This window comes from Lagopus muta, chromosome 2, assembly GCF_023343835.1.
Source record: "Lagopus muta isolate bLagMut1 chromosome 2, bLagMut1 primary, whole genome shotgun sequence".
Classification (NCBI taxonomy): Eukaryota; Metazoa; Chordata; class Aves; order Galliformes; family Phasianidae; genus Lagopus; species Lagopus muta.
Window position 1 is genome coordinate 78,389,750 of NC_064434.1, and position 13,890 is coordinate 78,403,639.

The 13,890-nt window shown below is 39.9% G+C and overlaps 1 protein-coding gene across 5 annotated transcripts in view; it reads right to left on the minus strand.

Moving 5' to 3' along the window:
- EIF2AK2 (eukaryotic translation initiation factor 2 alpha kinase 2) overlaps positions 1-13,890 on the minus strand; it is a 107,004-nt gene that overhangs the window by 6,659 nt on the left and 86,455 nt on the right. Inside the window, exons 1-11 of one of the 5 annotated variants that reach the window (XM_048937705.1) lie at positions 13,568-13,889; positions 12,890-13,272; positions 10,844-10,958; positions 9,761-9,930; positions 8,389-8,515; positions 7,624-7,700; positions 6,774-6,858; positions 5,202-5,236; positions 4,915-5,022; positions 2,869-2,988; positions 1,639-1,746 (exon numbers count right to left, since the gene is read on the minus strand). In XM_048937705.1, the coding sequence (XP_048793662.1) occupies positions 1,639-1,746; positions 2,869-2,988; positions 4,915-5,022; positions 5,202-5,236; positions 6,774-6,858; positions 7,624-7,700; positions 8,389-8,515; positions 9,761-9,930; positions 10,844-10,958; positions 12,890-12,993 (1,049 nt within the window). In that variant the 5' untranslated portion in view covers positions 12,994-13,272; positions 13,568-13,889. Of the gene's footprint in view, positions 1-1,638; positions 1,750-2,868; positions 2,989-4,914; positions 5,023-5,201; positions 5,237-6,773; positions 6,859-7,623; positions 7,701-8,388; positions 8,516-9,760; positions 9,931-10,843; positions 10,959-12,889; positions 13,458-13,489; position 13,890 lie in introns of those variants that run through there. The other 4 variants (XM_048937700.1, XM_048937701.1, XM_048937704.1 and 1 more) reach the window with 4 other exon arrangements.

The window sequence follows — 13,890 nt, forward strand, 5'->3', positions numbered from 1 at the left end:
TGATTCCCATGTTTTCCCAGTGGTAAAAAAACAAAGAAACAAAAAACCCAGCCATCTACTTTTTTTTTTTTTTTTAATTGTTATTCTAGATTTAAAAGACGTTATACCACTGTGTACCAGATCTAACCACATAGCTTTCCAAAACAAGCAATCCTTACTCAGTTGCTACATAGCCGTGGAAGATTCTCTTTACCTCCTTGTTCACACTGAAAATTTTCTGAGTGCCCCAATTCTTCCCTCCCCCGTCCTCCCCCATATGTAGAAGAATGTCCTATAAAGGAAGAAATAGCACTGTACTTGAGTCGCATCTCACCCTCAAGGAACTACTGCAAACCCCCGGTCCACTACGCACAGCATTAATCTTCCCCTCTTACACAAAATGATCACATTCTTTCAAATTTAGTCCTTTAAAGAAGGGGTGATCATGTTTTACATACATGGAAAGTGTTCAGAGTCAGATTGGACAAGGCTTTGAGCAACTTGATGTACTGAAAGATCAAGTTATATATGGCAGGGTTAGTTGGAACTGTGTGATCTTTAAGGGTCCCTTCCAACCCAAACCATTCTGTGACTGTATGATAAGCCTGTGAGTCTGAAAGTTGGAAGTCTAAGTGAAATACATTCACGGATTTGGCAGCTTCACACTTTCCAGAAGTGTTCCCTAACTATCAGCCCATAGAATAAGACTGGAGATGAGAAGGAAAAGGACAATATGGAGGAGAGGAGGAGGAAACACTTCCTTGAGGTCAGGGCACTAAGTGGAATTCCAGGCTGAAGCTTCAGCCTTGAGGAGTTTTTCTTTTATCCAGTAATCATTTGAAATGCATGAGTGATGTTGAGACTCCAAGACAGTAATGGCTGAGTTTTCACATGAAACTTCTTTTTTTTTTTAACTGCCCATTTCATTTCCCTTTTTCTGAATGCACTGAACATATACACCAAGCATAATTTCAAATGCGCTGATATTTTATGGCTATATGCAGTGACCTACCTGAAAGAGTGCAAATGCATTGCTATGAAAAAGACTTACCATAGAAACTATGAAAATTTAATAACCTGACTTACTAGTAAAATTCTCACTTCTGTCTGCCCAGAACTCTTAGTGCTGGAAGACTATTTCTAATGAAAGAGCTTTTAATTATGTATATCTACTCTCAACAGCTCTTTGTTTGCAACAAAAACAGACATCACAATTAAAATGCAAATTTAGAGAAATAATCAAGTCTACGAGTTACTGAATGACCAGTAATTCTGAAAAGGGGATTAAAAAAAAAAAAAAAGGAAACTTCTAATCTGGGATTTGGCAGCCAACTACCAGAAAGTTTTATTTTAATTCTAACCTCATATCTTTAATTCTTCATTCTTACACTTTCCTATAGATTCAGCAACTTCTGTATGCTAAGAGAGAGGAGAAAGGTAAAATTACAAAATGTACAGTATTCACCAAGTAGGTATTTAATCATAAACCATCTGAAAAGGACTACGCCTTATTTCCTTACACTAGGTATGTAAGTATCTGAACGCATTTATGGCTGTGCATTTTGAATTTGAATTGTAAAAAGAAAGGCTGATGATTGCTTATACAAAATTCACTATGGCAAACAAGTCTGTGAGTGCAAATGACTGTCGTGTAGTTACCTTGACTCTGGGTAAATCATATGGTCAGTCCCTTCCCAGCTGCAATAATACCGCACTATGTTTTCATGTTCAAGATTTGCGAGTTCTTTCACTTCACGCTTCACATTCCTACTGGGAGAAGAGAAAAAATCACAAGCAAAACAAACAACGTTTTCCCACAAAAATTAAACAGTGAGTTAACTGAAAGACATGACGTCAAGTAGTGGTAAGCAGGTAGTTTAACATCAATTTTGAAAAATAGCACAATGTTTTTGTATGGTCAGAACTGTAATTACAAGTTGTCGGGTTGTTTTTTTTTTCTTTTTCCCATTGGTTCAGTTGTTTCATTTGCTAAAATGATGTAACCGTATTAGAAAAGCCCCACTCAAAAATGCTGGAAAAGGTTTGTTTACCTATACAAGAGTTTGTAAATCTTCCCAATGAACTGTTAGTAAATTTGACCTACACTTCCTGTTAAATTGCATAGTGAAGACTAGCAGTCTTTACTGAAGAATCAATAAGATGTTTTTCAGTACTGACCCCAGTTACATATTGTAGGGGATGACTGTTTCCAAATTTAACTATTTCATAGGGAATTACTTGAAACTTTCTGGATAGATTACTGAAAAGAAATGCAAGTTTTTCAGCTGCTGTTGAAGTATTCAACCAGGTACCAGTTACAGAAAATTACCTTTTAAAAAATTGATATCATTATTCTGTGTGGAGATTTGTAAAGGACAAGGTGTCAATCTTACATATTATGTGTGAAGTGTTTTACAATTACATACCACAAAATGTATTACTTTCATTTTTATACATTTCCCCTAACCATAGTCATTATGAATTATGGATAAGTAGATTTTCAGACAAGATGCCCTGTCAGAAGTAACATTGCTGCTTGCAATGTTTTTATTAAGCAGCAAATTTGCTTCAAACACATACTACAGTATTAAATAGAATTCATTAAATTCTGTACAAGTGGGTTCAGAGAAAGCAGAGCTTACTAAATCTGCTTTCTTACAGCTGCACCTAAAATAATTCCAGTGCATGCAAAAATGAAGAGTTGCATGTGCTTTTCAGCCTAATGTAGAAATAAACAATCTATCAGAAACACAATAATGAAAGTCACTTAAATGTTCCACAGACTACTAAAAAGATAACAGAACTAAATAATGAGAAACTTGATTAAGGATGTCATAAAAGAAAAACAAGCGAACAACAACAAAAACAACACAGATATGCAATCCTTACTTTATTAACTCAACTCGTTTGACTGCATAGGTTCTCTCATCAGTCCTTGATGTTGCTTTAAAAACATTCCCAAAACCACCTTTACCAATAGGCTCTATATTTTTATACTCCTGACGAAATCTTAAAAATAAGAGAGAGAGAGAGATTGAGTTCTCCAATTGAAGATTAATTAACACTAAATTCACAAGGTAAAAGAACAGTCTTGATAAGACTAATACATCTGCTGAAATGTCACTGTCCCGCAATCAGTCAATACATACAAAGGTATGAATCACTCTTAAAAAAAAACACAAGGGAACTCAGCTCTAAAATCGGTAGTTGCAGCTCTCGTCTGAAATGTGAACGAATGGATGCCAATCCTACTTGTAGTAAATATCTCAAAATTTATACAAAAAAACCCCACAGTACTTCATCTGAGTGCCTACACCTACGGATAAGAGACTCATCCAGATTCTGAGCTTAAGTTTGGTCCTGCTCCAGGCAGAAGGAGATCAACTCCTCGCATTAGTAGTGACCACAGAGAACACAAAAATATTTGTAAGAATTAGGTCCTAGTATTCTTCAAAGTAACTTTGAACTTGAGAAATACCCTCTCTTCTAACATGATAATTGGGAAAAGGCTAAGAAAGCTGGGACTGAGAGCCTTGAGAAGAAAAAGCTCAGGGGGAAATCCCATATATATAGATATCACACATATATATACTTGAAGGAAGGGTGCAAAGAAGATGGAAGCAAGTTCTTTTCAGTGGTACCCAGTGCCAGGACGAGACAATGGGAACAAAGTGAGTGCAAGAGTCATCATCTAAACATTAGGGAATACTTTTTTACTCTGATGGTAACCAAGCACTGGAACAGGTTGCCCAAAGATGTAGCGAACTCTCCACCTCAAACATATTTAAAACCTGTCAGGACATCACCCTGGGCAGTCTGTTTAGATAACCCTGCCCAAACAGAGGACTGTATGAGATGATCTCCTTAAATCACTTCCAACCTCAACCATTCTGTGGATAAAAAAGATGACAAATTCCTATCATCTCCCTATCCTTTCAATTTTTGTTTTAATCCAGGTAGATGGCAAGTCCAACTAATCATGAGCTATTCCATCTTTAGTAAGTGTATGGATGAAGAACTTTTCCCACAGTACAACAAGAGAAATAAAAATATTATTTGCTAATATTTCAGATAATAGATAATAACAAGGAGGCAATTTGATGCATCAAGAAGAATACCAATAATAGGCTGCCATAAACCAGCATATCTGATAGATTTTCTTTTATTAATGTTATGGATAACCTTTGTAACCTACATCTCTCTACACATCTCCTATGAAGAAATGTTGAGTGAACTGGGCTTGTTTAGACTGGAGAAGAGAAGGCTCTGGGGAGACCTCATTGTAGCCTTCCAATATTTGAAGGGAGCGTATAAACAGGAGGGGGAATGACTGTTTATGAGGGTGGATGGTGATACGACAAGGGGGAATGGTTTTAAACTGAGACAGGGGAGGTTTAGGTTGAATATTAGGAGGAAGATTTTCCACACAGAGGGTGGTGATGCAATGGAACAGGTTGCCCAAGGAGGCTGTGGATGCCCCATCCCTGGAGGCATTCAAGGCCAGGCTGGATGTGGCTCTGGGCAGCCTGGTCTGCTGGTTGGTGACCCTGCACAGAGCAGGGAGGTTGAAACTGGATGATCATTGTGGTCCTTTTCAACCCAGGCCATTCTGTGATTCTGTGATTCTATAACCACTGTGCCAGTAGAAGACAATGTTATCTGCTGTGCTTCAGTTGAAATTTTGTTTGAAAGCTGGAAGGATACTTTCCCTCTCATCCTCACATAAATCGCTCTTGTTTGTAAGCACTGAATAAATATCATTGCAAGTCAGTTGTCACAGCACATTTAAAATTTCCAAAAAACAAATCTCAAATATCAATTTTCTTTGAAGATGACATTTACAGCAATATTCTCTCACATTCTATTATAAATAAATAACCTGGACTGCCACACGCTGTAATTGCTGTATACATCTTAGAAAAAACTCCTTCTTACCTTTCATCCACAGTATACTCATCATCTGCCTCCCTCTTATTTCTGCAGATATTTGACATCAGTTTTTCCTGCTCGCTTCTCACATTATTAAAATTAGGTGCCAATGCTCTTTAACAGAGATAAAAATAAAATTTATAGTGAGCCATTTTTCTAATATGTGACAAGAGAAAAGAAACATACCAACGAAAAGTGGTACTTACTTGTTGGATACAAAAAAAAACAACAAACCCACTACAGTAGGTTTAAATATAGTTTATGAATGGTGCAATCTAGAAATAAACACATACCTTTTGGATTTTATAGCAGAACATGGCACATTTCTCTACAGAAAAAAAGAAACAAAGTCAAATTAGATAGCCTGGGTATTTTTACTGCATTTAGGTTAAAATGTGACTGTGAAAGTATGCGAGATTTACCTACAAATGCATTAATGTCTTATATTTATTAAAAAAAAAAAAAAGTAGAATTCAAATATGAACTACACGCAGGACTTGAAGTAAAGTCCTGTGATCCTTCTGTAAATTAGGATCTATTGACTCCCTCGAAGGTAGAGAGGCCTTGCAAGAAAAATCTTTAAAATTTAAGGATTGGACAATTTAACAAGAGCAAGTGCTGGATCCTGCACCTGTCACAGGCTAACTCTGGATCTGCGTACAGTCTGGGAGAAGAAATGCTTGAGAGCAACTCCACAGAAAGGGATCTGGGGGTTCTGGTTGTTAGCAAGTTGAATCTGAGTCAGCAGCGTACTGTCAGCCCAAAGGGCCAACTGTACCCTGGGGTGCCTCTGGCCCAGCTCTACCATCAGGCGAGGAGAGGGATTGTCCTACTCTGCTCTGTGCAGCCTCACCTCCAGCACTGGGTGCAGTTTTGAGTGCCATGATATATGAAGGACATCAAACTGCAAGGGCTGCTCCAAAAGTAATGCCTCTTATTTTATTATGTTGGCCCATGGCATCAGAAGCAGATGTTGATGGTACAACAGTAGAGGTTGAGCCTTTTTGACAATATTCCATTAAATTTTGTTGCCATGTGACAAATGACAGCAGAGGGGCAGTCTGACAAAATGGCATCTGACATGGAAGCACATACAAAGCAAACGTGTTAATTCAGTTCCTCCATGTGGAAAAAAAATTGCACCCATTGGCATTCCCTGATGCTTGCTGGACATTTCTGGAGACCAAACCATGGATGTAAGCACAATGGGGTAGTGACAAAGACAGTGGTCCCCTCCACTGGTGCAGATTTTTACAAGTATGGCATGCAGGCTCTCGTTCGCTGCTGGCACAAATGCAGCTAATGATGGTGACTGTATTGGAAAACAGTTTCGTAACTGAGAATTTGCTCCATCAGCTAGAGCACAGTTGCACTACCTGTAGCAGTTTCTGTGCAAAAAAACCAGGAGGCATTATTTTCAGAGTGACATGTCCAAGGGAAGGCTATAGAGATGGTGGAAAGTCTGTAGGGCAAGACGTGTGAGGAGCAGCTAACTTTCTTTGGTTTGTTCAGCCCAGAGTAGAGGAGCTGAGGGGAGCTCATGGTGGCTGCAGCTCCTAACAGGGAGCAGAGGGGCAGTGCTGAGCTCTGTGAGACAGCAACAGAACCCCTGAGTAAGGCACGGAGCTGCCTCAGGAGTGCATCAGGTCAGGCTGGGGATTAGGTAAAGGTTCTTCACCAGAGGGTGGTCCGGCACTAGAACAGGCTCCCCAGAGCAGATACAGCATTTGAATTTAGGTGGTGGTATATGATCCAGGAGTTGGACTTGATCCTTGAGGACTGTCCCTTCCAACTCAGGATATTCTGCAATTCTTGCTCTATTGAGAGACTAAAATGTAATTATGAGGATTATTTTTATACTATACCCGAGAATTTGTAGGCTCTTCAGATAGTGACATGTCTTTTGCTTTTTCTGTCAAGTTTGTAGCTGAGTCTCTAAAGGTAATTTCCCTGTTATGGAAAATAACAAATCCGATTTTAAGTGAAAGTATGTAATCATGAACAACAACAACAAACTTTCTGCAGTGAAAAATGAAGCATAGAAATAAAGCCAGCTTTTATTTAAAAGACCTGTGAAAGTATTAACAGTCTTAACTGTTTCAAACTGCAAAACTTTATCAGGAGAGCCAGTAAAAACAGTAACATTGCAATATACTCCTCCATTTCTACAAAATCTAAAAAGTATGACATCCTTTAATTAAACAAATGAAATAGAGGGGTTTATTTCAATGCAGTGCAGCCAGCTAAGAATACACAGCTTTACATTGCCACAAAGAATGTCACAGTGGTAATGGTGTTACTGTCAAATTAACTGCTAGGCATTAAAGGCTTGACATAAGATTCTGAAATTGCAAACAAAAGATTATACATGCTCGTTTACTTTTGTTAAGCAAATTTTCTCTTCAGTAGAGATGAAGATTTATGAAGAATGAAAAAGGAAAAAATAAATAAAAGAAATCAATGTTGGGTACAGAAAAGCACTGAAAGAATTATACTACGTTAACAAATGCGTCACAATAGAAGAACAAATGTTAGAAACGTCATGAAATAACACTGCTGGTAGGAGAATCTTTATTCATTTTATGTTGCAGTAAAAATGTGGTAGAACTATTCAGTAAAGAAACTATGACAGTATTTTTGGATCAGATCACATGAGCCCCTAAAAATCAGTAAATATTTTGTATTATTGTCATATTACCAGTGAACCCAACTTACCATGACTCAGACTGACTCTGCCCTCCAGCAGAATTACTAAGTTCACAAAACATAGAACTAGAGTTTTCACTTCTCGGCTGAAAAAAGAGGGGAAAAAAAAAGAATAGTTGAAAAAAAATCACTTAAAGAATCCCTGGTACAAAAACATACCCTTCTAAGAGGAAGGTCCTAAGTGGCAGTTGTTAACAGCTTGGTTCGGGATCAGTATTCAATTTCTGATGCTTTTGAGCATGTATGGAAATAAAATGGCTGTCAGACAACAGCTCTGCTTCCTAAAGGACAGCATTAGCAATTGCTTTACTAGAATCATCCCTGGGACACCACGGGAGTCAGCTCTTGATTTTAACTCCCGCTTTTGCCATTCTCACACTTCAAAGATTATTGATCCAACAGAAGGCAGCAGATTTATGCTTATGGCCAGTCTGCTTGACAATTCTGTTCTGTGACTTCACAGAACAGAAAACTGGCATATTAGAATAGGGAGGAATCAGAATTGTTTTTTAATATACATTGCCACTCAAGGATGCATGTATCAGACCATTTTGTGAAATACACACACATAACAACCGTGAGATTTTTTAATCCAGCAATTGAACAGAAAACCTGATAAATTTTACCAACAGAATCCTGTAGCCCAACCAACATAAGGTGGATTGTTTCCACCTTCAGCAGAATTTACAGAATATGTTTTTATACAAAATAAAGAAATTTGTTTAAGGGATTAAAGAATTTAACTTCAGTCTTAAGGCAAGCTATAGCACATACTATTGAAGATTCTTGCTCCTGTAACACTCTATATGCTTCTTTTGCAGCAGCTTGTTTTGCAGCAGCTAGAGAGTTTCCAGTGCCATTTCCATATACATGACCACTAATTGTACAGCTACAAGAATACCTGTAAAATATAACAGAGAATAAAATCTCCTTACAACCTATATTACAAGTTTTAATTTAATGACTTTAAACACTACAGTTAACTGACATTATAGAAAAGAAACCTGATATATGCATCTTCAGGAGTGAATTTCCAATGTATGTTTAATGTAACTAGTAACAATAAATAATTTTAATTACACATTTTTAAGGTTGAACTACTCAAAGCATCTTATCATAGGCGCCCACAATCACAAGTTACCCATCATGCAAGTTTTAAAACGACTGATTTTGCAAAGTTCTCCAGCAGATATCTTCCAGACATCTTAAACACACATATATTGTCACCCCTCAGCTGTCATTAACTGGAATGTCTGCACAACTCACTGACCACAGTGCGTATGGAGACACAGGCAGTCTTCTCCTTCACACTTGATTCCTAGGGGTCCTTGAAATACATGCAGAGGTCCACAGAGGTGCCAGGGCACCAACCAAGTGATAGTTTGTCAATACTGGCTATCATTTTATTATGTCACAAAATCATAGAATGGCTTAGGTTGGAGGTGACCATAAGGATTATCCAGTTCCATCCCCTTGCCCCTCACAGAGCTGCTCCCCACCAGTTCAGGCTGCCCAGGGCCCCATCCAACCCAACCTTGAGCCCCTGCAGGGATAGGCACCCACAGCTTCTCTTGGCAGCTGTGCCAGAGCCTTAACACCCTCTGAGTAAAAGTTTCCTCCTAATACCTGATCATCCTCATGGCCCTCCTCTGGATCTGCTCCAACAGCTCCACATATTTCTTGTATTGGGGACCTTAGGCCTGGACACACTACTCCAAATGGGGTATCAGTCCAACTCTTCTCCTAGCTGAACAGACTCAGTCCTCTTAGCCTCTCCTCTTATGCACTGCCCTTCCGAACAGCCAATAGCACTCTGTTCCAGCAATCCAGTCACAGCACTTATCCCACTGAGTCTTGATGATCACAGCTTTGGGAGAAGACCAAAGCTTGCAGTTCATCCTGTTCATTCCTCATACTGCATGCATTGGAGTACAAGCATTTCAGATATGCTTCTGAACCCATAGTGTTCCTTGGAGCAGCACTGACGATCCCATTAGCCTCAGACTGTTTTGTACCATCCCTTGCATTAAAATCAGTCTTCCTAATGGTATCCCCCTGCTCCCATCAATCTTTGCTTTTACATAATGACAAGTTAGAAAATGCAAAGTCGTATTAAAAGCAAGAAAGAACACTAAGTACATCTTACATTGGAGCATGGGCGTCTCCAAAACGGTTTATGTTGTTGTAGTCAACTAGCTGCAATGTCTTTTGTGAGTACTTATTTAGCAGGCTGACATAGTCAAATGGAGATAGCACATCCGCAGATGGAGGAGATGTCACTAGATCTGGAGCATGCACACTCGAAGGACTATCTTGCTATAAGGCAAATACAACAGATAACTTAAAAACTTCAGCTTAGTAAGTAGTTTAATATAAGCTGCACATGAGAACTAATACAGCTGCAAGGTTTGCCAGCGTTTCAAAATACTTTTAAGAAATTTCAAGTTTGTATTGTTGTGCAACTTTGGGCATGACAGAGGACAGTCACCACAAGCCAGAATCATTACAATTTTGAATTTCAGAACAATCATAAGTTTTCAAAGCATTTCAACAGGGTGTGTAACAACCTAATAGTGTATCTGCCACCTCTTTTAGCAAAAGGCGGGGAACAAGCAGTGTAATGTCTCATAAAAATGTAAGGACCAGAACCAAGAAAAGGGGTGCCAACAGGAAGCTGCTGGTGCTGCAGGGGCTGCAACTGCTCCTGTAAAAATTTACTGCTCCTGCACGTAAAAATTTACATATTTACAAATGTAAATAAATCAAGACAATATAGAACCAGTTGTACCGTAAAGAACATAATGGCAAGAAGAATGAATCAGATCAAGTGAAAGTAAACCATTTTAAGAGAAAAATGGCAACACACACTGAATAGTAGCTTGTATGTGTTCCAAGGACTTTGTATACAGAAGAGTTGCCAAGATAGTAAAGGAACGCTGTCCATTCTGGATATGCTAAGGCAGCTTAAAGACAAATAAATTACCTCATCTCTCTATAACAAAAAACAAACAAAAAAAAGGAGTACTCTTGATATTACCCTATAGTAGAATAATAAACACAATTAAGTGGTAAAATAAAAAGGAGAAAAACAGTGAATACGACAAAACAAAACCAACATAAGTAACTGGAATCTCTTCTAAATTAAACAATGATAACTTCTTTGCTACTTTCAGAGATTCATTTTCAACCACTGTTAGCAAAATAAACATAAATCATACAGCTCGCTCACCTTTTGTACAATCATGTCCCACGTTTTTTTTGCTGCTGCTGCTTTTGCATCCTTCTTACTTTTACCAGTGCCAGCACCATACTCTTTACCATCTATTCTAACCACAACTGTAAACCTGCAATAAAGGAAACTTCCCTGTAACATCGGTAAGTTTTGTCTCAAATGTACTTTAAAACTTCTTCAGATGTAGTTTTAATATGTACAAAGCACTAAATTAGCTGTGGGGGTATCTGAGCATTCATAGTTTTATGGTGCTGAGATGTGTATGAGAATGCTAAAGATCAGCTAAACTTGATTTCGTGCCTTCAGAAATGACACTATGCTTACCTTCCAGTAATGCCTGCAGGCACTACTTAGTGAGCACAAAAAGCGTGCCTGCTTGTACAGCTAGAAGAGTAGCACAGTTAAGATGTTACTTTACAGGTGCTATAGTTGGAAAGATTATCATAGTGGAAAAGAAACAAACAAGGAAGAAATGCCTGCCCATATCCATATCATGTGTTTTTGTTATATCTGACTCCTAGTTATCATAGTTCCTTATAGTAAAGATTTTAAAAAACATCTTTCTAACCACAACTGCATGTTCTATACTAGTTCTAGTAGTGTTTCTAAAAGCAAAATTCTTAAAGAATGCATGAGGTCACCATTGTTACAAGGCAAGGTAGCTTTTGCTGAGTAATGTTTGCAGTGTATCAAAGCCTTTTCAGCTTCTCACTCTACCCTGCTGGTAAGGAGGCTGGGGTGCACAAGGAGTTGGGAGGGGACAGCTGACCCCAGCTGACCAAAGGCTATCCCAGCTCATACCACATGACTCAGCACAAAAAGTTGAAAGACAGGAGGATGAAGTGGGTCCAAGCAGCCAATAGTGTGATGAAGACCTACTTTCTTGGGAATGACTAATAATCTGCCTGCTGATTGGAAGCAGTGAGTGAATTCCTTATTTTGCTTTGCTTGCACATACAGTTTGCCTCAGTTTTCTTAACTCCCCAGTTTTTCCTCACTTTTGCTCCTCCGATTCTGTCTGTTGAGAATGAGTGTCAGAGGCACCTGATAGGGTCAGCTTATTATGGCAGCCTAACACTGCATTCTACTCAGAAGAGCCTGAGCCATACAGGATTTTCCTAGATAACACTATCATAGTTCACATCACCCACAAATACAAGGCAGCAGGTTGAATTATATTTTTAATATAAGAGTACAAAAAAAAAAAAGTAAAAGTGAAATAAATTGGATTTGAATTTGTACACACATTCTATTAGTCCCATGCAATCCCTTTTGAAGTATGAATTGCATGAGAGGGAAAAAAAAGATGATAGATCAAGGTTTGAGAGACAGGTAATAATTTGCTCAGGGTCTGAGAATAAGACAGCACAGAGTGCAGGCTGGCAACAGGAGACCACCACTTAAAAGAAACATCCTGATTATGAGCATAAGATTTGTCTTTATGCAAACTAGCAAAGAAAAAGAAGGAAATATTATAGACATTGGGTATCTGTGATCTGTGGGAAGGGAAAGAACAGCAGACATCAGACAGTGCATTTGTCTTCAAACAAGAAACAACCCTACGTATTCTATCCTCTGTATTTGTCTCCACAAATAAAAGTGAATCAATTTAAGACCCTTCTCTTGTAACAGACGTTCAAAAATGCCACACAAAAACATGTTGGTAACCAAAGAATTAATGTATACCCAACCTCTACTCTTAGAAATACAAGTCACCAAATTACTATGTAAAACTTTATAAAAACCACAGCACTTAAATTACTTAAATAAACCGCTGGCTGCAATCCACCCACCTCACGAGGCGATTCGTGACAAAAAGCATCAATGCAAGACAACTGCCAGCAACAGATGCTCCCAATAAGCACCATTAGCTCTGAGGTAAGTTTCCCACAGGCCCTTTGTGCCCAATGACACTTCCTGCACACCCATCGGTGTTTGCAGGCAGCTCTCTGCCACCCTTCCAGCAAATCAACTTCTGTTGACTGCAGTCTTCACCCAGTTTTACCTACTGCTGATGTTCATTGGCGTGCGTGGTGAACTTACTCAGGGTTATGAGATGGGCCTTTCATGTCCACATCAGCGTACTCGAGCTTGCACTTATTCCTCTGGCAGTAGCTGTTGATCTTGCTCATACACTCTCGGTCCATCTCGATGCAATATCTGAGTACCAAAAGATTCTGTAGAGAAATATTCAGGGCTGTGCCTGAGCCTCACACAGTGCTACAGAGACAGCCCGCGTTCTGCCAGGGCACTGCTGTGACAGAGGACAAAATGGTGCCAGGAGGAGAACGGTCACAGAGAAGTAACTGATTTCTCATTCAAGTCTCCATGTAAGTTGGCTTGTAACTGTATTCTAAACTTTCTGAGATTAGAGATTCAGAAAGCAGAACGACGAGTTTAGTGATGAAGAATTTCTCAGCCGATTCCTGGAAAAGAAGAGGCTGAATCACTCAGGATGCTGAGAGAAATTAGCAACTTTTCTCCATAAAGAATTAAAACTGCTTCCTTCAGAGCAGAACCGAGGCACTCCAGCCCGCACTCTAAGGCTACGAGGCTGTCAGGATCCGTGACGCGCACGACGGAAGCAGGAAGCGAAAAACAAACGCTTGCAGAAAAAAAAGCAGATAAATCAGTGACGGTTACTTTGTAACGGGAACTCCAGGTACGCCCCGACCGAGCCCCGCTTCCCACGGCCGCCTGGCTCCCTCCGCCCGCTGTTACCTCCGCTGTCTCTGCCGGCCCGCACCGCCAAGAGCCGCGCAGCGCTACGCGGACGCAGCCCCGCTTCCGTTTCCCACAGCAGTGCGGCGCCGGCACGAAACGAAAGCGAAAGGCGGACGGGGAGCGCGGGTGAGCGGCCGCGCCTCCCTCACAGCGCCCTGCCGCGGCGGGCCGCTCGCTGCCTGCCTGCCTGCCTGCAGCGCTACGGCTCAGCGAGCGCTCCCCGGCTTACGCCTCGGGGCACGGACAGAGCGGCTCGGCGTTGGTGCATGTAACCCTACGGCCGCCTTCGCTGAGAGAACCGAAAGCCCCTTTGACAGCCA